This window comes from Dendrobium catenatum, unplaced genomic scaffold, assembly GCF_001605985.2.
Source record: "Dendrobium catenatum unplaced genomic scaffold, ASM160598v2 fragScaff_scaffold_261, whole genome shotgun sequence".
NCBI classification, from domain to species: domain Eukaryota; kingdom Viridiplantae; phylum Streptophyta; class Magnoliopsida; order Asparagales; family Orchidaceae; genus Dendrobium; species Dendrobium catenatum.
This window is the reverse complement of record NW_021318723.1, coordinates 1,279,321-1,305,924: the sequence shown is the minus strand read 5'-3', so window position 1 is coordinate 1,305,924 and position 26,604 is coordinate 1,279,321. Positions and strand designations below refer to the sequence as shown.

General features: G+C 35.0%; 1 protein-coding gene across 1 annotated transcript in view; it reads left to right on the top strand.

Moving 5' to 3' along the window:
- Window positions 1–4,000: 4,000 nt before the first annotated feature.
- Window positions 4,001–26,604, top strand: part of LOC110115283 (protein ROOT HAIR DEFECTIVE 3 homolog 2) — a 66,276-nt gene continuing 43,672 nt past the window's right edge. Inside the window, exons 1-3 of the mRNA XM_020848471.2 lie at window positions 4,001–4,295; window positions 11,048–11,114; window positions 11,215–11,317. Coding sequence (XP_020704130.1) covers window positions 4,148–4,295; window positions 11,048–11,114; window positions 11,215–11,317 — 318 coding nt within the window. The 5' untranslated portion in view covers window positions 4,001–4,147. The remainder of the gene's footprint in view (window positions 4,296–11,047; window positions 11,115–11,214; window positions 11,318–26,604) is intronic.

The window sequence follows — 26,604 nt, the reverse complement described above, 5'->3', positions numbered from 1 at the left end:
GCAGCGGGACGGGACCGTTTATAGTGACGCTAAGCAATACTAAGTAACTGCCCTTGGAGTCTTCGTAAATTACGGAATTGCCAAGAGGGCAGATGAAATCCTGTAATGATCGTCTCGTTCGGATTGGCAGATGGGCGACGTTTTTATTTAAACATTCATTTAATTATTAATTATAATCATTATTTTCTTGATTTTTATTTTATAAAATTTATCATAAAAAAATAACACTATATTATTTTTCTTAAACATTAAATTAATAAAATTCATAAACTATATCAAATACATATATCTATATGAAAAGGATCCTTATATGAAAATACCACAATTATAACTTTGGCAAGTTAAAATTTTCCTTCAACAAAATACCACCCGTCAAGTGATTCCACAATGTTGACTCATTATAGTTTACTATAAAGGTTTTGTGAGCCATTTTTTCTCAAATTTCATTTATGTTGAAGAACTCGCATAAAATAATTATTAGATCATAATTTACAACAAAAAGTATTTAAGTGCTTAATTAGTTATTTTTTCAAGTTTTTTATTAGTATTAATCTCTATTACAGATAACCTCATCAATAATGGAAGCATCTGAATTTAAAATATGAAAGACTAAAGTAATTTTAGAATAAATTCGATAGATATAAAATTATCCTAATATTATTATTTTTATCTTTACATAAATTTTTAAACTATTATCATCATATATTATAAGGTTGTAATAAATGATATGACTAGACACTAGTTGTCAGTAAATGATATGACTGGTTGTCAGTAAATAATATAACCCATCAATTTGACTCGGATCCGGCATGATAAGTTTGAATTCAAATTGACTTTTTTGATAAATGGATCATGTTCGAATCTGTAATTCACTCAGGTTTGGGATAACTTACAACCTAATTTTAGTTCAAAAGTGACTTGCTTAATATGTTTTCTTAATTTTTTTATTTGTAGCATGAACTTTTTATTTTTGATCAATTAATATAAACTCTATAGTTGATAAGTTATAAAATTTTTTTAATTAAATCGAGTTATTAGTCCTTGTTTGGATCATTCGGGATCGCCAGTGAGTCAAAGAGTATGTCTTTTTTACTCATTTATTAAAATTATGTTCAGGTTGATTGGATTCAGATTAAATCAATTTCAAATCAAATCCGAACCAAAATTCATAACACATTTTAACATCAATAACATTCCCTACAATTCAAGGTAACAAAATAAGCTTTTATTCATGATTTTAATATTTTTTATATTTCCTTTTTTTTAATATTAAATTTTAAAAACGAAAGGCACGCAAGTACGCAACGCTTATTTGGCAGATACCACAAATGTAATTTCTTCATAGCCAGCACGATAAGCCCAATCCAACGGCTCAAATGGCATACCCGTAAATATGTGCTCCAGAAAGGACAATTATGTAGTAGTGTCACCAGAAGGAAGCTTCTTGGCAACCCGCAAGTGCAAAGCCCACCTTCCTCTCACAGGCCCCGCGCAAATTTATTTCGCTGTTGCCACTGGCCAATCAGTGGATGACACATGGCGCGCACATCCTGGTGCATGATTAGTGGGACCCAGTTGAGTTGAAAGCCCTGCAATCGTCGTGGTCCAACTTGCCGGCCTGCACTCGCAAATATGAAGAGTACAATTATGCTAACCTATGTCAAAGAGTACAATTATGCTCAATAATTAAATCAATTTATCATTAGCTTGATCATGATTAGATTAAGGCTTTATTTGGTATTACTTTCTTATTATTTTTTTAAGCATATTTTTAATTAAAAAATTAATTTTTATATTAAAATTTTATTTTAAGAAGCAGTAAGAAAGTCATACCAAACGAAGCCTAAAGCTTGGTTTGGACAACTTTCTTACTGCTTTTTAGGACAGTTTTATAGTACAAAAAATTTTACACTAAAAAATTATTTTAGAAAGGAACAAAAAAAGTTTCCAAAACAAACCCTAAGATTTCATTTGACATAAATTTCTTATTGTTTTGTAAAACTGCTATAGAGAAAATAATTTTTTAAAGTTATTCTATAAAACAACTTTTTAGTATAATTTTTTTAAAGCTACGAAGAAGCATTGGCTATACAAAAATTATGGTTGAGATATGAAAAATAAAGTTGTTAGAAAGTTATCACAATCGAAGCCTAAGAATATTAAAATTTAAATTCAAATAATTTATCCTGATTAGATTTGCATGAGTTTGACATAGGTTAACAAAATTTAAATTCAAATTAAAATAAATATTTTTTCTAATTTACTTCGATTAAAAGCTCATTTTGGTGTTAGGATTTTCTTTGTTGATGAAAGAAATTTTTCTTAATAGTGCAAATGAATTCAATTTTTCGCATAAATTTTAATCCCTAAATCTTGAACAAGATGATTTTTGATAAAATTTTAATTAGAAGAAAACATATACTGATTCAAATTTGATACATCATAAAAAAATTATCTTGATCATGCACGAATCTTGAAGCAAAATAAATTTGGAAACTTTAAGAATTAAAATTGAGACCATTCGAACTATGATTTCTACAAACTTATAGTTGAACTGAGCGTCTTGGAAACACGAACCCAACGACACCAAATTAAACCCAATCCGTGTCCAAATGGGTCAAAATCAAAGACCCGAAGCACTTTTGGAAGGATCAAATCACAATTTCTATCACCAAACGATCTTCAATCCTGACAAGATTATAATTGAATCTAGCGGCTCGATAAGACGAATCCAATGAGCCCAAGATCTTCAAATTCTGATATCATTAAGATAGTCAAAGATCTATTGAACGGTGCATGATCGTAAGAATTAAGATCAGCCGTCCATTCGAACCACTCCCAATTTACCCTTGATCTTCCACTTATTTACAAGTCATGCCACTCAAGAATTCTCTAAATAGAGCCACATTTCCTCTTGAAAAAGGGGGAAGAGCCAAGAGAGAAGGAGGAAGAGAAGGAAGAAAGCTCCACCTGTCTTGCTCCTCCTAGACCACCGTCGAAGTTCTATCGCACCATCGCCGGAGTTGTGCCGCACCACCACCAGGTTCTGTCGAACCACCACAAGTTATTGATTTTAAAATTAAAATATAAATTTAATACTTTTACTGATTAATTAGAGGCAATAATTAATAAGTAGGCTCTTAATATGAAATAGAAATACCACAAAAACTTTAATAAAATTTTAAAATAACTTACTATCATTAATAATATTAAGTTAACATCCCTAAAAATATTCATTTCTTAAAAGATTCATGTTATAATTTTTGAAAATATTTAATCATTTTAATTTATTAAAAAATGTTTATGTCAATTATTAAAAATATAAATACTTATATAATGCATGAAACAATTTTGGAGTATAAATTTATTAGGGATAAAACTAAAATTACAAGGTATGCATGAACTTAATAATAATAAAAAAAAACTTTCATGAAATAAAACTTTGAAAAATCATACTATGTATGGAAATAATCAAAGTAAGAGATTTAGGTTTTGTTTGGGACGGCTTTCTTACTGCTTCTTAAAGTAATTTTTGGCATAATTTTTTTAAAATTAAACTTTTTTTAGTAGAAAGCTACTTAAAAAAATAATAAGAAAGTCATCCCAAATGAAGCCTTGAGCTTCATTTGTGAATGCTTTCTTACTAATTTGTACAGCTATATTTTAGTAGAAATTTTTTAAAAGCGAGAAAAAATAATGGTCTAAATTTGCCCCAAATAAAACATTAGTGAACGGATCATCAATAACAATCATAATAAAGATGATCAAGGAGTTTGAAATTTTTGAAAAACTCTAACAAATTTTAATGAATTTTAATTGAGTTTAAATATTTTTTTATTAAAGCCTAGTAAAGTTGAGAGTAAAGCCTCCCAACGGTTCTTCAGTGTTCAATGGCCTTCTCGCTATCAACGGCCAATATATAGACAATAGAACGACGTAGAAAGATCAGACGGCTGGAAACAAACCAGAAATTCATTCAAAAAATCTTACTTTTTATAACCTTGTTCGCGAAGCAAGGCAGCAGGTTCTGGAAGCAGCATTTCGTTATGTACTTGCACCCCTCGATGTCGCCTTCTTTAGCTCAGCGGCCTTCAGAACCCTAGAGATCGATCCATAACTTTCTTCTTTTCGTTTATTGAAAGGGGCAATGGGGGATAATTGCTGTTCGACTCAGTTAATCGATGGCGCAGGGGTGTTGAATGTAGAGGGATTGGAGCATTTCGTGAAGACTGTGAGGCTCGTCGAGTGCGGTCTTTCCTATGTGGTCGTATCCATCATGGGTCCCCAGAGCAGCGGTGAGTTGACTAGAACATGCTATCCACCGTCGGTGTTAGGAATTCAATTTGCTAAACTTTGCATCTTTCAAAATATATATTTTTAGAACAGATTTTATGACTGAGGATGTGATGCTTGGTTTATTTTGAATATGTGGCGATTGATGAGGCAGAACTATTATTTTTGAAAATTGATAACGGGATACACTGGTTGTAGTATTCTTGCAATGTATGTTGATTGTCTGAGTATCTTTTTTGAAGCATTTAGAATATGGATACTTATTATTTCTTTTACTAAGTAATTTGTTGAGATAAACATCAAGGTTAAAATATGTTATTTTTTGCAGAGAGATAGAGGGTTTAATGTCCTAATTTTCTACGAAGATCTAACACACATATAGATAAAAAGAGGAGTACAATAATCATAAGAAACACCAAATTTTTAGAAAACCCAAGAAGGATTAAATGATTCCTCTAGTATTTGTATTTGATTATAAATGAATCCATTCTTTAAGGGAAGGCATTGTTGCATGATAAATAACATATTACTTGGTTGAAGTTGAAAGAACAATTTGATAGGAATCCAACATAAATCAAAGTGCTAAAGTTGGGAGTTAATGTTGATTTGGACGATATGTGATGGCGTGTGTTGGCATTGTTAGTGATGATAGATGATAAAAATAATAGTCATGAAGTAGCTATGTGATAATGATCAGAAGATTATAGGCTGGTGGATCGTAGTAAGGCGACGAAGGTCAGATGTGTGATACCCCAATACCTAAATTTAAAAGAATTGTCCATTTTTTCTCTTAATTACTCTACCAGAATCACTAATATCATTTATTTAATAAAAAAACTAGTGGAAACAATTTACACATCAAAATGTTTCCTCTATATTCATTAATCCTCAAAATTCATTTACAATAGTCAGAAGTTAATTAATACATCATTCTATCTCCATATACTTATATGACAACAACATCAAGCCTTTATCCCACTATGTGGGTCAGCTACATGAATCTTTTTTCTCCATTGTGTCATGTTAAGAGTTAATTTCTCATTTAAATCTAATAGAGAAAGGTCATTTCTAATATTTTCTAACCAAGTCTTTTTAGGTCTACCTCTATCTTTCTTAACATAAGTCAAACTCTTCCTAAAAATATATAAAAATCATAGAGTGAGTTAACACCTCAATAGGTTATCAAAACCTACACCTACAATCAATACAAGATAATAGAAATAATATTCATGTAATCATTTCATTCATATTAATTTAAACATGTAGCAATAAGAACATGTAGTAGTCAATATGGACAATGTTATTTCATATGAGCAATAGAAAACAATGTAAACAATGTGATTTATGATCAATAATTAGTAGCCATATAAAGGATCAATGTGTTCAGTTTAGTACAATATAGTAGGCTTGTAACGATTATATATATATGTCTATAAATTATACTCTACTTCAATCATATCCCTTTTTTTATATGTTGTCTCATGTATATCAATCTACCTTTCATATCAAATCAATGTATTTCTGTTCTATGCATGTCATATAATATCAAATATTAATGCATGCATATTATGTTATTTATTATATACAATGTATCATGTATTTTATATATCATATACTTTGTATCAATCTTATCAGTTATATTAGTCTTATTATATGCTTGTATCAATCATATTAGTTTTATCATATGCTTGTATCAGTCATATCATATATCATCTTATATCATGTTATATCATGTCATTTATATAATTTATAATGTATGCTCATGTCATATACATATGTAAGCAAGATAGGACATTTAGTTAGCTGTGTTATTTTTCCTATATCAAGTATTGTAGGCCAACCCTACAGGATCAATCTCAATCATATTAGTCATATTATCAGAAATCAATCTCGTATTATATATCACAAGTCAGGTGTCTTTCATGTAAGAAATTGTTACTTCCTATCTGACATTCTACTATATGCACCATCCTAAGACATCCCTTCTTTCTATAGGAGGTGATCTCCTATAGAGTAGATTCTCTATGGGATTGTTAGGAAAAAAAGGAAAATCACACGAGGTTTCTTCATAAGGATTTTTAAGTTAGTTCACATGGAATCTTAGGTCTTCCATTTGGCCAGAAACATATTATAGTAGCATCTGGTTTTGTGAATGGTTTGCTTGATGCAGGATTAAATATGAAATGCAGTTAATTCATATGAAATTTGCACAACTCTTGATTGAAATAATCATAGAACAAGACTAGTAGCAGTTCAAAACAACGAATCAAAACAAATAAGGGGTCAAACCCGCTTAGGCTAAATTACATATCTAGAGAGTGGGAAAAGCTTTCAAAACAATTAGTAAATCACTTAATGCCGTAGTAGTAGTTTCAAAACAATCCCTAATCTAACAATGAAAATTAGTAAGCATAAAGGCATGCTCCAAAACCCTACGTTTACTAAGTTTAGCAGTAGTAGGGAGAGTCGTCCTTTGTGATTACAATCAAGCACAAGATAGAGTTAGACTAAAGAAGTACAATGAAAAGTGGAAAAGAGAACCTCTCGTCAAGGAGTGGTGGAGATCCTCCACTCGACGCCTTCGAAGTGCTCGTCGATTGCTTCCACTAAGGTGTCCATAATACGCTCCAAGTAGTCCTCGATGGTATGATCAATCCTTGGATTCTCGTCGAAGAAGGTTGATCGTAGAATATCGGTGAAACTGTCCTTGTCCCAAGTTAAGCTGTATTCAGTTGCGGGATCCGCCATTCATGGATGCTAGGTAACAAATCTTCTTTCGCCTTGCTAGGGTCCTTAAATGTTGACGAAGAGAAAGAGGTTTCTCTGGCAAGAGGAGAGGAAATAATTCCCAAATCTCTTCTCCAAAAATCTGAGAACAGTCTTAAATTTTGACCAAAAATCTGAGAGGAATTTCAGATTTCCTATGTTAGGAGATAGGGAATTTAGAGGGAGAAGTATAGCTTCAATTCAAGTGGGGATGAATGAGGGAGAGGGAAGATTGGAGAGAGAAAGAGGGAGGGTAAGGGAGGCTAGGCTGGCGGCAATGAAGAGGAGGTAGGGAATTTCTTTCCAAAACGTGAGACTTGATTTTAGAAAGAAATAAGGAGGTTTGTGGGAGTTTGAAATTTCGGCCAAAGGGGAATAACGAGGATTTGTATTATTTCCAAAGGAGTTTTGGAAATAATTCCAAAGGGGATCTTAATAGGGCCGGAGGCATGCATGGGCAAGGGAGGAATTTAATGCAAGCAATTAAGGTTTCTTAATTTAGGGTTTGATTTATGAAAGAGTTATTTTAAATCCAATTGTATTTGAATTTCAAATTAGATCCAAAATAAATACTTTCCTAAAATAGATGAATTATTTTAGGAAAGATTTTGAATTCAAATTCAAAGGGAATTGAAATTCAAAATTATCCCAAATTAACTCACATCCAATTAGGAAACTCAAGAGGGCAAAGGGGCAATGGAGGGAGGAGATGGAATGGAGCCGGCCGATGGCTAGGGGATTGGGGCCGGCGGCCTTGGGGCTCGGGTGGTGGATGGGGCCGTGGGATTGAGAGGGGATGAGGGGCTCGGGTGAGGAAAAGGGTTGGCCGACGGTGGAGGTAAGGGGAAGGGAGGGAAAAGGGAGGAGAACCAAGAGCCACCGGTGGTGACTGTTGGGTACGACGGGTGGCCTATCCTAGGCTCCACCAAGCTCTCACATAAGCTTCAAGAACATAAGTGTAGGAAAATTTTAATAATCATTCATCATCCTTCAATCATAAGACATGAGGCTATAAATAACCAAGTATAAGGACTCAAGAAAATAAAAGACAAACTTGCCCTTTGGACTTACATGCGACAATTCTCACTCAAAGGGTACAACTGAAAAAATAATAAAAACAAATACACGACACAAGAAAATAGAAAATACATGAATAGGAAAATAACATAAATAACTCAGAAATATAAAGGCTCGATCGTGGCCGTAGATCGGCGGCCACGCCTCTGATAAACCTTCCACGAGCTAATGTCCCCATCATTGCTACCTGAAATTGAGGCGTAGTCACGGTTCTTTGAAGGACTATAGTTGAAGCTCATCATAAAGCCTTAGAAGTAGAGAGTTGATTGTATCTTTCCTCTAGGAGTAATGTCAGTCAATCTATCACATACAGGATAGGTCCTTGTGGGTCTATTAAGTCAAACATTGTTTGCCCTCTAGTTTAGTCTATTTCTACACCTTCTAGAAAACTTAATACTAAAAATGATCATTTCATTGTCACACAAACTATTGAGATTGTCTATTATAGATGTCAAGGAAAAGGTTATATAACAATTTTTATGTCCCAATCAAAATGTCTTTTCCTATATGCTCTATTATATATTCTTAAAAATGAATTTAAATAAAAAAAAATTATTTGAATTTGAAATAAAAAATGAATATGAATTTGAAACAAAAAATGATTATGAAGTTGAAGCAAAAATATAAATTTATGATTTTTTAGGTAGAGATAGACCTAAAAAGACTTGGTTAGAAAATATTAGAAATGATCTTTATTTATTAGATTTAAATGAGAATTTGACTTTTAATAGGACAAATGACGAAAAAGGATTCATGTAGCCGACCCTACATAGTGGGACAAAGGCTTGATGTTGTTGTTGTGGTGTTGAGCATTTGCATGAATTAAATATTAGTTTTTAAATGCTTTTCTTAACATGATAAAAGGTATATCATTGTCATGCAAACTCATTATGATACTAAAATTTTTGTCATATATAATTATGATTTAGTTTGTCTCATATGCATTTGTTGTCTTTACCTAATTGTTTCCTTAAAGCTTATTTCATTGGTAGCCAACAAAGATCTAGCAGTTTATATATAAATCGCCTTTTAACATTAGCAATCATCATCTTTTTAATGATGCAATTCTATTATGAAGTTAAGGCACCTTTGTGTCATAAAGCATGAAAGCTTAAAAAACTTTCCATGGTTATGTCGGACATATTCTAGATATGGTTTCCTATGGCATGCCCCAAACTTTTTTTTTTGACATGCTAAAAATTATGTTTGATGTATTTTATTTTAAAATTAAGGCCGGTCATGACCAAGACATACCTAAACATGATAGGGATGTGGCACATATGGGAAACATGAAAAATTGCTCCTGGTTTAGCAAATTTTGTTACAAGTTGGATTGTTGATGGGTCTACTAGTTCCAATTTTGTTGAGTCTAATTAGTTATACATTAATGTGTTCATATTTTGAGTAATTATTTTGAAGATTATATACTTTTTTTAAGTTATTGATATTTTGTGTAGAGAATACTTTGCTAAAGTCATGCTTAATAATTAATGCTATTGTTGGTGTGTTGTTGAAGATTAAGTGCATCTAATAAAATAATAAATGTAATTGCAATTAAACCAATGTTAAATTTTATTTTATTGATCTGTAAGTTGTTTATATGATAAATGTGATATTTTACATTATGGCATAATATTTTTTGATAAAAAATATTGATATTAAGTGTTTTATTTATGTATTTTGTATTAATAATCTATAAAGAATATTATATTGATGGTTTATTGTGTTCTACTTTTTACGGTTATATCATATGTGCATGTTCATGTTGTTATCATGTTTTGTTTCGGTTTCCATACTTCGTAACCTTCAAGCTTTCAGTACTTGTTATTGCTTCTATTGGTGGAGTTTATGCAAGTTAGTTAGGCCTCGTTTGGAACCGCTTAATTTTGCCTTTTCCGTCTCAATAAGACGGAACAATTATTTTTCAATTGTTGTTTGAATGTGACATTTTGTTAAAATGCTTTTTACAAAACTGTGCTTTTTTATTGTTTTTAAAAGCTTTTTGGCATGTGATTCTCCATTACAAACCTCCATTTTCTCAACCAATATTTTTAAAACTACCATTTACAAAAGTACCGGGTAACCAAACGAAACCTTAATGTGTCTGTTTTTGCAACCGAACTTCTATTGGTGGTATTTGGAAATGCGTTCTAAGAAGATGAAGATAGTGATCTTTGAGAACTCTAAGCATTTTCCAATGGATGTGATGTCATTTTGAAGAGATTACATCGCTCTTACTCTTTAGAAGAGAGTTCTTGCTCACGGGAATTGATGCAATCCATCATATGTTGTCTGATTTATGATTATATGATTTTATTTATTTATTTACATTTTAAATTTATCAGGAATTATTATTTTCTTACTTCAATAATAATTATCCTGTAATAAACCATAAGGGCTGTTTGCACTTCAAGTTATCAGACTATTTTTATAACAAGCTCTTTATTCTTTTGTAAAAATCATGCTATGATGAGTTTGAGGAAAAATTAATGCAGCATTGTTTTAGGCTTCCTAACTTTTTTACATTGAGGATTCAGTAGTTTAGCTGCTTCGAGGATTCAAATTTCACAACTTGCGGATTCCTTATTTTCACATCTTTTCATTTTGTTTCTTCAACTTTCTGTTGATTCTACAATTTTGCTGCATATCCTTTGTCATAGGCTATCCAGAATATCTCTTTACTGTTTATTTATTTATTTTTTAATTTCGTTACTTTCTGAGGAATTATTTACCATATGTCGTTCAAATGATCAATGCATTTTCTGAATAGTATGCTCGAATATCCAGTTAAGCTATTTTTTGTGCTTACAAGGAACATCTGTTATGATCCGAGCTAGCAGGTTCAATTTATACAATCTTTGTAAGGATACTGATCTATTTCAATGCTTCACATGTCTATTTCTTTGTGCAGGGAAGAGCACCTTACTTAACCATCTCTTTCGGACCAACTTTAGGGAGATGGATGCCCTTAGAGGAAGGTAAACTTGGCCTACTTTTAATTTTAACTCTTTTCATGGTTCATCAATACTCACACTTGTTCATGTTGTTATGGTTGTTTGCATGTCAAAAATTTCCCAGGGTCCAAACTACCAAAGGCATTTGGATAGCAAAGTGTCTTGACATTGAGCCTTGTACAATTGTCATTGATTTAGAGGGAACGGATGGGAGAGAAAGAGGAGAGGTTACTGACCTAAACTAATATTGTCTTTCTTTTCCTAAAAGTCTTATTTTCCAGTGCACGTAATATTAATTTCTCTATGGTGTTTTTTTTTTTCTGCTGTTTTTTTTTTTCGTTGCTATATTTATACAACAAAAACAACAAACTTTTAGGAGGCAGTGGAGGAGACTTTTACAACATGACAACTACTTTCCTGGCACCTAGGGTGCACATCGTACAAATTAAAAGGGAGACGTCAAAGGAGGGCAGTTCGTGAGTTGGACTAAGAGGAGATTTCAAGAGGCTGATTGAGACTGAATTATAAGACAAGAGAGCAAAAGGGCTATGTTTCAGATGCGATGAGAAATTTACACCAGGACATGGGTGTAAAAATCACACATTGTAGGTTCTCATTGTGTGTGATGGAGAAAAGGTGGATGAAGAAGAGTAGTTGAAGGAGGAAGAAGAGGAAGAGGAGGGTTTTGAGTGATGATGGAGGTGGCGGAATTTTCATTGAACTAAGTTGTGAGATTCACCCCGAATCATACTATGAAGGTAAGGGGGCATATAGGAGGGGTAGTGGCGGTCCTGGTGGATAGTGGGGCTACCCGTAACTTCATATCAAACCAGGTGATAGATAAACTAAGGTTGAAATTGGTAGACACGAGAGGGTTTGGAGTGATGATGAGTATAGAAAAAGTAGAGAGGAACAAAGAGATTTGTCAGGGTTTTATGGTAGAGCTGCATGGGATCTACATTAGGGAAGAATTCTTTCCATTAGAGTTAGGAAGTATTGACTTGATCTTGGGCATAAAATGGCTACAGACTTTGGGGAGACCAATCTGAATTGGAAGACTTTGGATATGGAGATTTAGATGGAGGGGAGAAGGGTGGTAATTAAGGGAGACCCCAGCCTATTAAAGGCAATGGTTTTGTTGAAAACCATGGTTTGTGCCCTTCAAGGGGAAGGAGGGGGATTCTTGGTGGAGCTCTAGAATCTGGAGGGAGGAGAGACAGAGGGTGAAGAGGATATTCCCAACATTATCTAAGCAATTTAGGGAGGTATTCCTGCTTCCCTAAGGATTTCCATCCCCACGGGAGCATGAGCACTATTATTCTGTTGGAGGGAGTTTCCATCATTAGTGTTCGACCCTATCGATACCCCCAGATACATAAGGATGAGATTGAGAAACTGATTTGGGAGATGCTTGAAGCTGAAATCATCAGGCCCATTGTGAGCCCCTTCTCAAGTCCTGTATTGTTGGTGAAGAGAAATGATGTGAGCTGGAGGTTCTGCGTAGACTATCTTGCTTTAAATAAAGAAACAATACCAGATAAGTTTTCCATATCTATTATCGATGAGCTATTAGATGAGTTGCGTGGATCTATGATATTTTTCAAGATTGACTTGAAATTCAGATATCATTAGATTAGAATGCGATCAGGAGACATCCACATGACAACTTTTTGGATGCACGAAGGGCATTATGAGTTTTTGGTGATGCCGTTTGGCCTCACTAACGCAACGACCACCTTCTAGTCCCTGATGTACAGGGTATTCTAGCCCTACTTATGAAGGTTTGTGTTGGTTTTTTTGATGATATAGTAATTTACAGTAGATTTGAAGGGGAGCATTTGGAGCATCTAGGAGTTGTGCTGTCGACCTTAAAGGAGCACTCCTTATATTGCTAATAAGAATAAATGCTTGTTCTTCCAGCCCAGAGTGGAGTACTTGGGGCATGTGATATCTAAGGAGGGATTTACAGCGGACCAAAGTAAGATTGAGGCCATGCTCAGATAGCCCATACCCAAAAATCTGAAGGAATTGAGAGGATTCTAAGGACTCATCGACTACCATCGAAAATTTGTGAAGGGATACAGATCAATAGCAAGGCCATTGACAGAACAACTCAAGAATGATAATTGATAACTTCAGGTGGGGAGAATCGGCTACCCAGGCTTTTGAGGAGTTGAAGGCTATGACCAATGTGCCAGTCTTAAACCTTTCGAATTTTAGCCAGCCTTTTATTGTGGAGACAGATGCCTTGGGTTTTGGGCTAGGAGCGGTACTTATGCAGAACCAAAGGCCAATGACCTATTTCACTCAGGTGTTGATGGCCTAGCCACGCTCAAGTCTGTCTACGGGAGGGAGATGATGGTGACTATGCTGGCTATTAAAAAATGGGGATCGTATCTTCTTGGAAGACATTTCATCATCAGAATGGACCAAAAAAGTTTGAAGTATTTTTTGGAGTAGAGAATGGTCACTGAGGAGCATCAGAGGTGGCTTTCCAAGTTATTGGGTTATGAATTTGAAATATAATACTGACCCAGAGTGAAAAACCAAGCAGCAGATGGGTTATTCAGGCGCATGAGGGAACCCCAAATGATGGCATTATCTGTGCCTTTGGTGGTTGACTGGAAGCAATGAGAAGAGGAAGAGAGAGTGAACAGGATTCATGCTTGAAGAAAATTAGGGAGGAGCTAGTAGGAAACAAGGACAATCATCCAGGATATTCAGTAATGTGACAGAAGTTGCTTTATAAGGGGTGCTTTGTGCTTCCAAAGATCTCTTCTTACATTACTTGCTTACTCCAAGAGTTTCATGATGTAATAGCCCGTATTTTGATATAAAGAAATTTTAAAATCTCTTTTTCTTTAATAATTCGGATAACAGAGAGCCATTACAGAGAATTTAGAGAGATGTATGAGAGAAATAAAATTGAGATTTGGAGACTGATGTGTGATTTTTTGTCTGTCGAGCCTGTTGGGATATTTGCTCGTCTTGGTGTGAAGAACCTTTACCCTATTTTTGATTTTAAAAAATTTATGTTTTTGGTATTTTTTTGATCACGTTTATGTTTCCGTTATTAAAAAATCATGAATAATTTTGTATTGGTAAAATTTTGACCACGTAACGTTTTGTATGTTATAAAGATATTGATTATGAGTATTTTGAGTATTTATTTGAGATTTTTTACCGGGTGATTTTGAAAATACAGTGATTTGTCTACCAAAAAATTTATTTTGACGTCTAAAAATTTGTGTTGTGCAATAAAAATCTTAAAATATTGTTTTATACAATTCATGATATTTTGGTAATTTTTTGAAAATATGTTTTTTTTGCTTAATATGATTATTTGTTGTTTATCATTATGAAATTTTGGGCATTTTCTAAATTAAGCTCAATTATATTTTATTTATTACAATGCGTTGAAAATGAATGTGGATATATGATTAAAATTATTGTTATAGTACTGTATGTGTAAAAGACAAGGAAATACTAATTAAAATTATTGTTATAATACATTAATATTTTGAATTATAGAATATGTTTTGTTGTTTATTGCTAAAAGATGATATTAGATTGTTCTGGTTGATATTTATTAAAATATTAAAAGAATAATTTTTCTAATTTAGATTTTTGGGAATCACACATGGGACGACTATTGGGGGACATGTGGGCGTCCAAAAGACATATCGTCAGCTATCTGCAGAGTTGTATTGGGAGGGTATGAAGAAGGATGTTGAGAAGATGGTGGCTAGTTGTGACATATGCTAGAGGAACAAGTATTTAGCTATGTCTCTACGATAGATCCTCTAGCTGCTAGCTCTGTCAGAAAAGGTGTGGGAGGAGGTGACCATAGATTTCATTGAAGGGTTACCCAAGTCAGAAGGATACACTATGATTATGGTGGTAATGGATCAACTGAATAATTATGCCCATTTTATTCCTCTTTGCCACCCGTATACTGTAGTATCAATAGCGGCGATTTTCATGAGGAAGGTGGTGAGATTATATGGGATCTCGGAATTGATCGTTTTAGATTGACATAAGATCTTTCTAAGCCAGTTCTGAAAGGAGTTGTTCAAGATGCAGGGGACCGCTCTGAAAAGGAGCACTGCTTATCATTATTAGATTGACAAGTAGACAGAGGCGATTAATCAAACTTCAGACTTTACATGTTTATGAGTACAAGTTTGAGGTTTACATCTTTACAATAATGAAAGGAGTACAAACTTCAGACTTTACATGTTTACATTTACATAAGAAAAAGTAAAAAGTACATCATTTCTGATAGGCAACCCAATTTCATTTCCTAAGAGGCTTAATCTTCGAGGAGAATTATCGATTTTAGCTTTGATATTGGTGTGGGCTCCAAATATTCTCGCATGGGCCTCCCCCGTCTTTCGGAACAGTTTTAACGGATTAAGTTTCGAGGTAAACTTTAGGAAGGCAGATTGGGTTTGCAGATAAGATAATAGTTGGTTTGAGAATGAATTCTAGTAATATTCTCGACCGGACATTAGCTATATGTGAGCTGAAATTATTTTAAATTTATTTACCTCGCAAAATTGTTACAGAGGGTGGATGTGTTTTACTCTAAGTGTTTGATAGTTTATTCTAATTTTAAATATTTTAGTTTTTGGAATTTTTGGAGTTTTGAATTTTTGTGTGTATTTGAGTGACATTTAAAAATATAGAGTATTTAGAACTAACCCTTCCGGTTGAGATCTACATTCAACACAATCATCATCGCGGTATATGAGCATTTTTATTTTGTCTGTTGAACCTTATAAACTCTGTCAAATTATTGACAGAGGATCAGGTTCATTATTGATGTTATGATTTTATTAATGAATTTTCATTGTATAGACCTTGAAGGCCTAACATGAACGTATAAAATAAATATTCCGGTCGATGCCGCGACTGTATATTTGTTTAATGGTTCGAGTCATGTCAACTTCTATGTACCCGCATAGAAAGATCAGTCTCAAACTTGGACTTATCTTTTGATCCGCACAATATCCTTAGACGTCACGTGTATATCCATAACACGCTCATCGGGGTCCATGTGAGTATATGATTGCATATACATTTTCTTGGTGTTTATGTGTATATATATGTAGTGCATGTGTGAGGGAATTTTGTAATTTTTGATGCTGCTCAATTGTACGGGTAACTGTCGGTTGAATGCACACGATGCTCTATGTAGAAGCCCATAAGTATTTTCTGTCCGCTTGTATGAATGCTGCGGATATGGTGACATTGCGTATCACTATAGTCATTTGCCCATTTCATACAGGTAGACTATCATGCATTGTGTGTTTCTTTCTGTAAGTGAATTGTAGTGCACTAACGAATCTCCTGTTATTGCCTGTAGATGCTGGCATCTATTAGACATCTTCTATATTTGCTCGTAGATGACACATAATATTTATAGTAGGTTTCTTACAAAAGTTCGTAGGAACTTACATTTGCCGCATTCTTTATACATTTTGTTGTGATCTTTGGTCCCTACAATACATCCATTATTGTTCCAGGTAGACAGTTAGATGTATTCATTTACAGATTAAAATTGAATATAAAATATTGTATTTACTGAAGTCTGTCTGCTTCTACCCACAGGTGGCACATGGTGCGTACATCTGTACTCGTAGAGAAATCATATGTATTGCATATCTTCTATCCTTGCTTGCAGCAAACCGATATGTTTGACTAATGCTGAGTAGTTATCGATTGTAGGGATGATTTATCATCTCCTACACATTAATCTTTGTCACCCGTGAGTGGACTACTATATGAGTGAGGACTCTTTTACATTTACTTGTGGATAGCATGTTGAGCATATGACATGTCTTCTATGATGACTTGTAGGAGCTTGCATATCTTCCAACTCTTACATCAACTGTCACTTATATCTTCTAGACACCTTATGTCGGTTGCAAAGAGATCATTGCTTTCACATCTTATCTACTGTCGTTATCTATACGTAAGTTAATGTGCTTTTACAAACTTTCGTCAATGTTTGCAAATGGATGTAGTGGGGGTTACCACGTCTTCTTGCTTAATCGCTACGAAGACTACTATTAATTCTAGTTTTTTTTGCTTGTGGGGTTAAGAGAATATTTTCACTAAGATTTTGCTGAGGACATCCGACCGAGAAAGTTTATCGGAGGAGCCGAAGATGGACAAACATGTTTGTACCACTTTATTTTGAGTTACTATTTTTATTTTGATTTATTTATACATTTTTTCGTTTTTACCCTCACTTGAGGGAGTAGGCCTATATGACCCTAGGGACTAGGGAGCACTTTTGTCATTTGTCTTATTATTATATTTTGGTTATTTATAGCCTCTGGCCTCTTCTTTTTGAGGGGATGGATGATTATTTAGAAAAAAATTATGCACTTTATTCTTAAGAGCTTTGAGAGTTCTTATGAGAGTTGAAGTCCCTAGGTGAGGACAATGTACTACCCACCATCCGTAAGAAGCATACAGGCTCATGGTTTGAAGTCCCTAGGTGAGGGCAAAGTATTATCCATCAACTGTAGGTAGTTTCCGGGCTCGTGGTTTATCTTTTCACTGACTCCCTCTCCTTCTCCCCTAGCTGCTATTTTCATCTAGCTCTGATATCATTCCTCTTCCCTCAGTCCTTCTCCACCTCTCAGACCAACCACCTCCACCAAGTCGTCGGCTTCCACTTTCCCCAACCTTTGGCTGAACCCTTCCCACACCCAACCATCGGCCATACTACCTTCCTAACCGTTGGCCACCATCCACCTCCCTTTGGCTCAAAATTTTCAAACCAAGCATTCATTATTTTTCTAATTTAAATTCTTGTAAATTTGAAAAGTCAAAATATTTCAAATTTAAAAAATTTTGAATTTGAAATATCTTTCCTAAAAGAAAAGAGTTATATTAGGAAAGCTCCTTCAATCATGCTATTTGAAATTCAAATAAATAATTACTATGATTTCTTTTCCTAATTAATATTGCAAATCATTAAACACCCCACCTCTTCTTCTTTGATTTCAAATTTTAAATTTCAAACGCATAGTCACTACTTTCCATAATTAGTGCATTTTAAATTAGGAAAGCTTTCAAATCAGATTTTAATTTATTCAAAATTTGAAATCCCTTTCCTAAAATAACATGAGCTATATTAAGAAAACTCTTCCAATCATGCCAATTTGAATTTAATGAGAGATTGACCTTAATTTCCCCTCTCATTATTGATAGCCTAGAATTGGCAAGTCATAAAACAGTTTTATCAAGTCCCCATCAATGGGGCCGGCCCCTCCCTCTCTCCCTTTCCCCTTTTGCTCCTCCCAATTAAGTTTTTCAATCAATTTCTCCAAATTAACTTCAGATTTGGGATTTGATTTAATTCCTATTTCCTTAATTGAGAGGTCATAATTGATAACTCTATTAAGTCAATAATCCACCCCAATAATGGCTAGCTTGGTTCTACATCATTTTGGTATTAGAGCATGATTGTGTTCCTGGGATGAGTACTCGACAAAGTCGAGCTCTTTTCCACCCTGGGAGAATGATGAGAACATTCGACTAAGAAAGTTTATCAGAGGAGCCGAAGATCGACGACCATGATTGTATCACTTTATTTTGAGTTATTATTTGTATTTTGATTTATTTATGGATTTTTTTATTTTTACCCTCACTTGAGGGAGTAGGTCTATGTGACCCTGAGGGGCACTTTTGTCATTTGTCTTATTATTGTATTTTGATTATTTATAGCCCCCTCTTCTTTTTGAGGGGATGGATGATTATTAAGAGAAAATTCTACACTTTGTTCTTAAGAGCTTTGAGAGTTCTTATGAGAGTTGAAGTCCCTAGGTGAGGACAATGTACTACCCACCAGTCGCAGGAAGCATTCAGGCTCGTGGTTTGAAGTCCCTAGGTGAGGGCAAAGTATTACCCATCAGCCGCAGGAAGTGTTCGGGCTTGTGGTTTATCTTCTCCATCGACTCCCTCTCCTCCTCCTCGAGCCGCTACCTTCATCCCGCTCTGATACCATTCCTCTTCCCTCTGTCCTTTCCCATCTCTCGGCCCAACCACCTCCACCAAGCCCCTAGCCTCCACTTTCCCCAACCTTTGGCCAAACCCTTCCCCCACCCAACCACCGGCCCCACTACCTTCTTAACCCTCAGCCATCCCCCCTCCCTTTGGCTCCAAAATTTTAAAACCAGGCATTCATTACTTTTCTAATTTAAATTCTTGTAAATTTGAAAAGTCAAAAGATTTCAAATTTAAATAAATTTGAATTTGAAATCTCTTTCCTAAAAGAAAAGAGTTATGTTAGGAAAGCTCTTCCAATCATGCTATTTGAAATTCAAATAGATAATTATCATTTCTTTCTCTAATTAATATTCTAAGATTAGCAAATCATTAAACACCCCACCTCTCTCCTTTGATTTCAAATTTTAAATTTCAAATGCATTGTCACTACTTTCCATAATTAGTGCATTTTAAATTAGAAATGTTTTCAATCAGATTTTAATTTATTCAAAATTTGAAATCCCTTTCTTAAAATAATATGAGCTATATTAGGAAACCTCCTCCAATCATGCCAATTTGAATTTAATGGGAGATTGGACTTAATTTCTCCTCCCATAATTGATAGCCTAGAATTGACAAGTCATAAAACAGTCCAATCAAGTCCCCATCAAAGAGGCCATCCCCTCCCTCTCTCCCTTTCCCCTTTTGCTCCTCCTAATTAAGTCTCTCAATCAATTACTCCAAATTAACTTTAGATTTGGGATGTGATTTAATTCCTATTTCCTTAATTGAGAGATCATAAATGACAACTCTATTAAATCAATAATTCTACCCCAATCATGGCTAGCTTGGTTCTACATCAAATTTTATTTGGGAAGGCTTTCTTACTGCTTCATCAAACAACTTTTTCGTTAAAAAAATTAATTTTTGTACTAAAAAAATATTTAAAGAAGCAATAATAAAATCGTCTCAAACTAAACCTAGATGTGATAAATAAGCAAGCTACAATTCGGTGATACGACATGAAGCTACAATCGAGTGGCACTTTTGAAAATCGACATCAATTGCAACATATTTTAGCCGTGGCTGTAAGAAAAAGTATAAATTAAACTCTCAATTGAGAATAAACTGACCCCACCGAGCTTACCTGAGTTTGTGGGCGAGCGTGGTTGGAAACCCCAACTCATATTTGATTCCTCTATCATGCGGCGTGACTCCTTAAATCGAGAGAAAATAACTGTATGACCCCCTACACCTATGGAGTTGGTTGTTGTTAGGCCCACCGAGGGATTAGTTACACCGTCATGCGCTTCCTTTGGGGGTTGCAGCGGAGAGATACCCCCATTCCAAAAAAAAAAACAAAAGAATAAACTGTACGACGAAGTAGTAGAAAGGGAGTTGAAGTCCAAATGTAGTAAACATTAAGTTATCTCCAATTAATACATATGCTTAATTCTTAGAATAAAAAATATAAATTAGAGTATTATCTTTAATCTTTTTTTTTTAATACTGAATTTTTATTTATAGAGATATCATAAATTTCAAAATAATCCTGATAATTCTTATACAATCATTTTATTCTAAGAGTATAAGATTATTTCAATTTAGTCCCTCGACTATACAAAATTGAACCTTTTGGATTAACTTGAGATCAATTTTATTAAGTCGATAGGCTAAATTGAGATCAATTTTATATTGAATTACAATATGAGAGACTATTTTAGATCAATTTTGTATACTTGAGCGACTGAAATGATTGAGATTAAATTGATCTTATACAAATAGTCTGAGACAAGTTATGCTTGCAAGTTGACTTTATAGATAGTGCTATTACAAACCACTATTAGTTGTTGACATTCATATGTTGATGTAAGTTACCAATGAATCATGCCCATTATTGATTTGACTAAACATTCTTAGTTGCCTTAATTTCATTTTTCATCATTCGTATGCATTGAGGACTTGTTCACCGGGAGTCCCTTACTTGCGTATTTGCACTTGATTTTTATCATTTTGCAAGTTAGATTTTTATGGTGACATTAGGTTCAGTTTTCTACCGTTCAATTCATAAGTTTAGTCCCCCTGCATTGTGTCCAAATTAAAGTTTAAGTTCATTATTTCAGTTCAATTCAGATTCAAGTTCCCTGCCATTTGGTCCAAATCAAGTTTATAAGTCCACTGTAATTTGTCCAAGTTTTTGTACATTTTCAAACAGGATTTCCGCAGCCTCCCGACATCTCCCATATTTAGGAGAAACTACAGGAGTCTTAGCCTGTCCACCACGTCAAGAAAGACATGTATGGTCAGTGTCGGGTGACACTTCGGCCATAATTTTCATCCCCACCACGTTAAGAAAGGCTTGTGGTTTATCTTCCCCATCACGCTACATGAGCACTTAAGGGTACATACAGAGTCCCCACCATGCTACGAGAGCGTGCATAGGCTTACCCGCCTCGTCGTAGGCGTCGCACCAGGTTCCCCTCCCACAAGCTAAGAAAAGAGTGTATAGGTGATTTTTTAGTGCACCACAAATATAAAACAAGGGACTTTAGGTGATTATCTGCCTCGTCGTAGCATCGCGACGAGCTTCCTCCCACCGCGCTAAGAAAAGCGCTTATAGATGGTTGCTTGCCGCGCCGTAAGCGCCGAAGACGGGTTCTCGAGGGTTTTAGAGTTTGAGAGATTATACATTTGTAGCGTGGTGTCAATGGCAAAAATGTGCAAAAATGCACAAATTGCATAAAACTTCCCTCTCCTTTCTCCTTTTTTGTATTTTTTCCTTCTTTTCCCTCTCTTTTTTGTTATTCTCTTTCCCCTTTTCTTTTTGAATTTTTTTTTCTTCTCATTTTTTTTGAAATTTTCTTATCATCATTTTTTTTAAATGGAAATGTATATTATGAAACTATTAATAATAAAATGGGTAATATTTAACATTAACTAGTATAGAATTAATAATGCTAATTACAATACTTAATAATAATACTAAATAACTAATAATAATAATATTAAAGGATTACAAAAAATTAATGAAACTTACTACCTCAATTGAATTGATGGATGTAGTTTTGATTTGTTGTTGAGATATTGAGTGGACTAGGCTTAATGGATTTGAGAAGATCCGAGGTCTTGCTTGGGTCTAGAGAGGGCCGGTTTAGGGATATTATTGTGGGCTTTTGAGTGGGTTTTGCTCTGAAGGGAGAGAGGGTTTCGGGTTTGGCTATAACTTGGTTGGTTCGGTATAGGCGCTGGCGTGATCTTATAGGCGACGAGATGAGTTCTGCTAGGGATTTGGCCGGATAGAGGGAATAATATATATTCTCATTAACACTACCATTGCCGTCATTTACACTCACCGCACAGAGGTATAAATTTCGTTCTTGCTTGTTTAAATAATGAGAAATATGAAGACTTCACATCCATCATATTTTTGCTCAAGTTGGGAGAAGAACAAGAATTAAAGAAGATCTCATGTCTTTTTAGGGTTTAGGGTTTAGTCTTTCTAATGCAGGTTGCACAGTTGAGGCAACGTTCCTAGGTCCCCTGTATCAGAAGACCTTGCCCCATGGAGATATGAGAATGAAGAGTCATGACTGGCAATTAGTTCAAAAGATCAAATCAATAGTCCAGCAACTGCCTGATTTGGAGATCCCACCTGAAGAAGCATACGTTATATTAGAAATTGATGGATGCATGGAAGGTTGGGGTGGAATCTGTAAATGGAAGCAAAGGAAAGGTGATTCCAAAAGTACAGAGAAAATATGTGCTTATGCTAGCGGGAATTTCCTACAGTCAAATCAACAATTGATGCAGAAATTTATGCTTGCATGGAAACTTTAAATGCACTCAAAATTCATTATCTCGATAAAAAGGAAATCACCCTAAGAACAGACTGCCAAGCAAAAATTACTTTCTACAACAAGATAACACAAAATAAGCCAGCCAGAGTTCGGTGGTTGACATTCACTGACTACATTAATGGCCTGGGGATCACCGTCAACTTTGAGCATATTGACGGGAAAAATAATGTCCTGGCAGACACTCTTTCAAGGCTAACGTTTGTTTTATGTGCAGGTATTGACGAAAAAGAATATACTCAATTCATTATTAAAAATCTACAGGAATGGACGGAGGAAGAAGTCAACGAGAGCCTAAAAGAAAGCAACCTCTCGACCCTTATGCAAAAGTTCAGTCAGGCCCAAAGCTTGCATGGGTCAGGAAGGATAGACCAGACAAGACAAAACCATTCCATAAGAATGATGTCCACAAAGAGCTACTATGGGAAACCAACAATCACCCCTGTAGTCTGGATGCCGTCACTCGACTTAGGGGAGCAACCAAAAGATTAGAAGTGGAATAAGTCTCCACTGTCATGAATGAGTTATGTATTTTACTACGTATGTACGAAAATAAGATGATGTATTGTAAAAATCGATCAGGAGGAAAGAATAATGTATGGAAAGACCTTTTTCCACATGTACGCAAAAATGAGGAGTTAGCTGGCATATTAGATTTAATTGCCAATCTAACAGACAAATCACTCATGGATGCTGTATAAGTGGAGCATATGGTGGGCCCGCTTCTATTATATACCGAATCTATTCGGTGCGTCTGTATCTGAGCTGGCAGCACATGATGTGTCTGCCACTTTCATAAAACCACGGATGAAAACCGTGGGCTAGCCCCTGGTTTTCTAAAAACCATGGTCTGGTTTTAGTTGAGTCGCTGGCTATCTTTGATCACGCTGGGAAGAACATGAATTTCATGAAGACCTTGCGTCCATTGTATATTTGATCTGGTTGGAAAGAGAAAAAGACAAATGCCTACCTGACTCCTCCGACACAGAGGAGATGTCGGGAGGTTGCTGAAATTTTAACGATAATGGACAACCGCATGATTAAATAAAAAGAGAGAACGAATGAAAAAAATCATATACATCTAATTTAACATTTTAATCAGATGAAAATATTTTATTTCCAAATGATTTCTTGCTACACATGTTTTTGAAGGTTTTAGATTGGATGATTTATATAAATTATTATGTGCTAGACAAAATAACATCCAATATGTTAGAAAATTAGAACTAAATATAATTTTTTTGAGTTCTAATACTAATAGAAAGTGATGATAAATTTAAGATTAATGCTAAAGCTTAGGAGGAATTCGAAGTCATTTAATTTCATAATGAATTGTCGCATGTTTCTAAAAAGATTCTCTTTTTACGCAAGTCATCAAATTCAAATATTTTCAGATCATTCATACATATCACAAAGTAACTTCCAAACTCTAAATATTACACGTTAAAATACAATGTGCAAATTGGATCATGTAAGAGTAACATGCAAAATGCATTATGCAATAACAATGTCAATTACATTATGTGGGGATTAGGGGTGTCAAAACGGGTGGACGGGTTTGGTTCGGGTCAAACTCGAGTTGACCCAGATTCAAATGTGTTGACACTAATCCTACCCAGTTTTGCAAGTGAGTCAGAATTGTCAACTTGGCTAGACCTGTGCGGGTTACTGGGTTGACCCGCCAGCTGAGGCAGCGGCACAGAGGGTCCAACTAATTGGTCATCCGGGTCCCTTGACTAACAAGATGTGGCATGGTAGCAGCTGCAGTGCGGGCGGGATGGCGGCAGCTGCAGTGCAGGCAGGACGGCGACAGCTGCAGTGCGGGCAGGACAACGACAACAGTAATGACAGCGCGGGCAGTGCATCAGCATTGGCAACATGGACTCGACTAGATGGCAGTGGCAACGTAGACGTGACGACGGGTAGCACGACAACGCGAGTGAGGCCGTGAGTGACGTCAGATGCGCTCATCGGGTTACACGCTAATGCGAGCAATGCGATGATGCTGACGAGATAGGTCACGCCTAATGTAGGATGTTCCTGCCAAGTTGGTTTTATAAACGGGTCGGAATTAAGAACTCGACCCGGCAGTATGACAAACGGGTTGATCCGAACCCAAAATTTTTTGGGTCAGGTTCGTGTCAGATTTCAGGTCGTGTCAGATTTTGACACCCCTAGTAAGGATAATGTACAAAATGCATTATGTAGATATGAATTAGCTTTAATTAATGGGTTAAATTCGTTTGACAATTACACTGAAAATCATTCTATATGCATATCGATATTTACATCAAACTCCTAAATGTGAGATTTAGGAATGTTTCGTGGATTTGCTAAAAATGCTTAAACACCTAGATGATGGCTTCGTTGAATATAATCTTAACCGGAGGGTTAAATTTTCAAAGCCTATTAAAATTTCAAAATCTAACATCTATATTGTTTAAATCAAAACTCATCCACACTCTGCAAGAATAACTTTAGCTCATAAAGAGCAAATATATTGTTGGATGTATTACTACAATTCATTTTCAGTTGATTTCTCGCCAGTAGGGATGTGGTACGCGCCCTATTACTGAGTAATTTTTTTCGTAAAATCACATCACTATATTACGACCACTACCAAAGCCCTTATAGTTCCTAATTGTTTAAAGCTCTATGAGTAATGAATTGTTGGGTATGCTCATAAGATAGGGAGAAAGCTCTATGTTAGCTAAGGTTGACTTAAATTCAACCCCTTTAGACAATCATCCACCCCAGGTCTACAAGATACCTTGGACGACGCAACCTATAGTTATTGATAAGGATCCTTTTATGAGGTTGGGTTGACTACGTTCTTTGACTAAGTAGACTAGGAACCATGAGAGCCCGAGTCAACAGAACCATGAGATTTTAATCAGGCCTGTCATCATTCCCCCATTATTCTCTTTAAGTATGTAGTGGTAAATTTTAAATTATAAACTCCAAAATCCAATCCAAATTCAAACCCAAAAAATCACTGCTATTATACTTTAGGTAATTATTGCGACACATTGAACGACTAGCTTTAATTGAAAGTTCTCTCTGGTTATTGGGAGATGTAATTACTTATAGCTTGTGCCTAAAGGAAACCAGAACTCAAATCATAAAGTCTTTGCAAAATGAGGGCAAAATCTCTTGGTAGTATCTTATCTAAAACTTAACCTGCCTTCTCAAAATTTTCCCAGAAACCTAATTCATTAAAACTAACCCTGTTAACGAAGAAACGCAGAGAGGCTGGGGCTCGATTTTTCGGAGCGCACAAAACTATAACTTAAGTTGTTGGTGTCACTGGTCCTATTTCTGCCCTAAACCCTACACAGTTAGCAACATGATGGATCTAGGGTTATCTAGCCATAGTGATTAATACAGCTAGCATAAGCTTGCTAGTTAGGATACTGTGTTGATTTTGTTAATCTCTTAGGTCTGGTATAACTATCTCTACTTATTTTTTATACACCCCTATGAACAACATCCAGTTTGCTTCAGTCATGGATGTTCTCACTAGACATTTGCAAGAGGATGTACCTTGGTGTATGCTTTTTGCTGATGATATTCTTCTTGTTGATAAGACTAGAGAGGGAGTTGAAGGTAAACTTGAATTATCGATGTCAACCTTAGAGTCTAAAGGTTTTCACTTG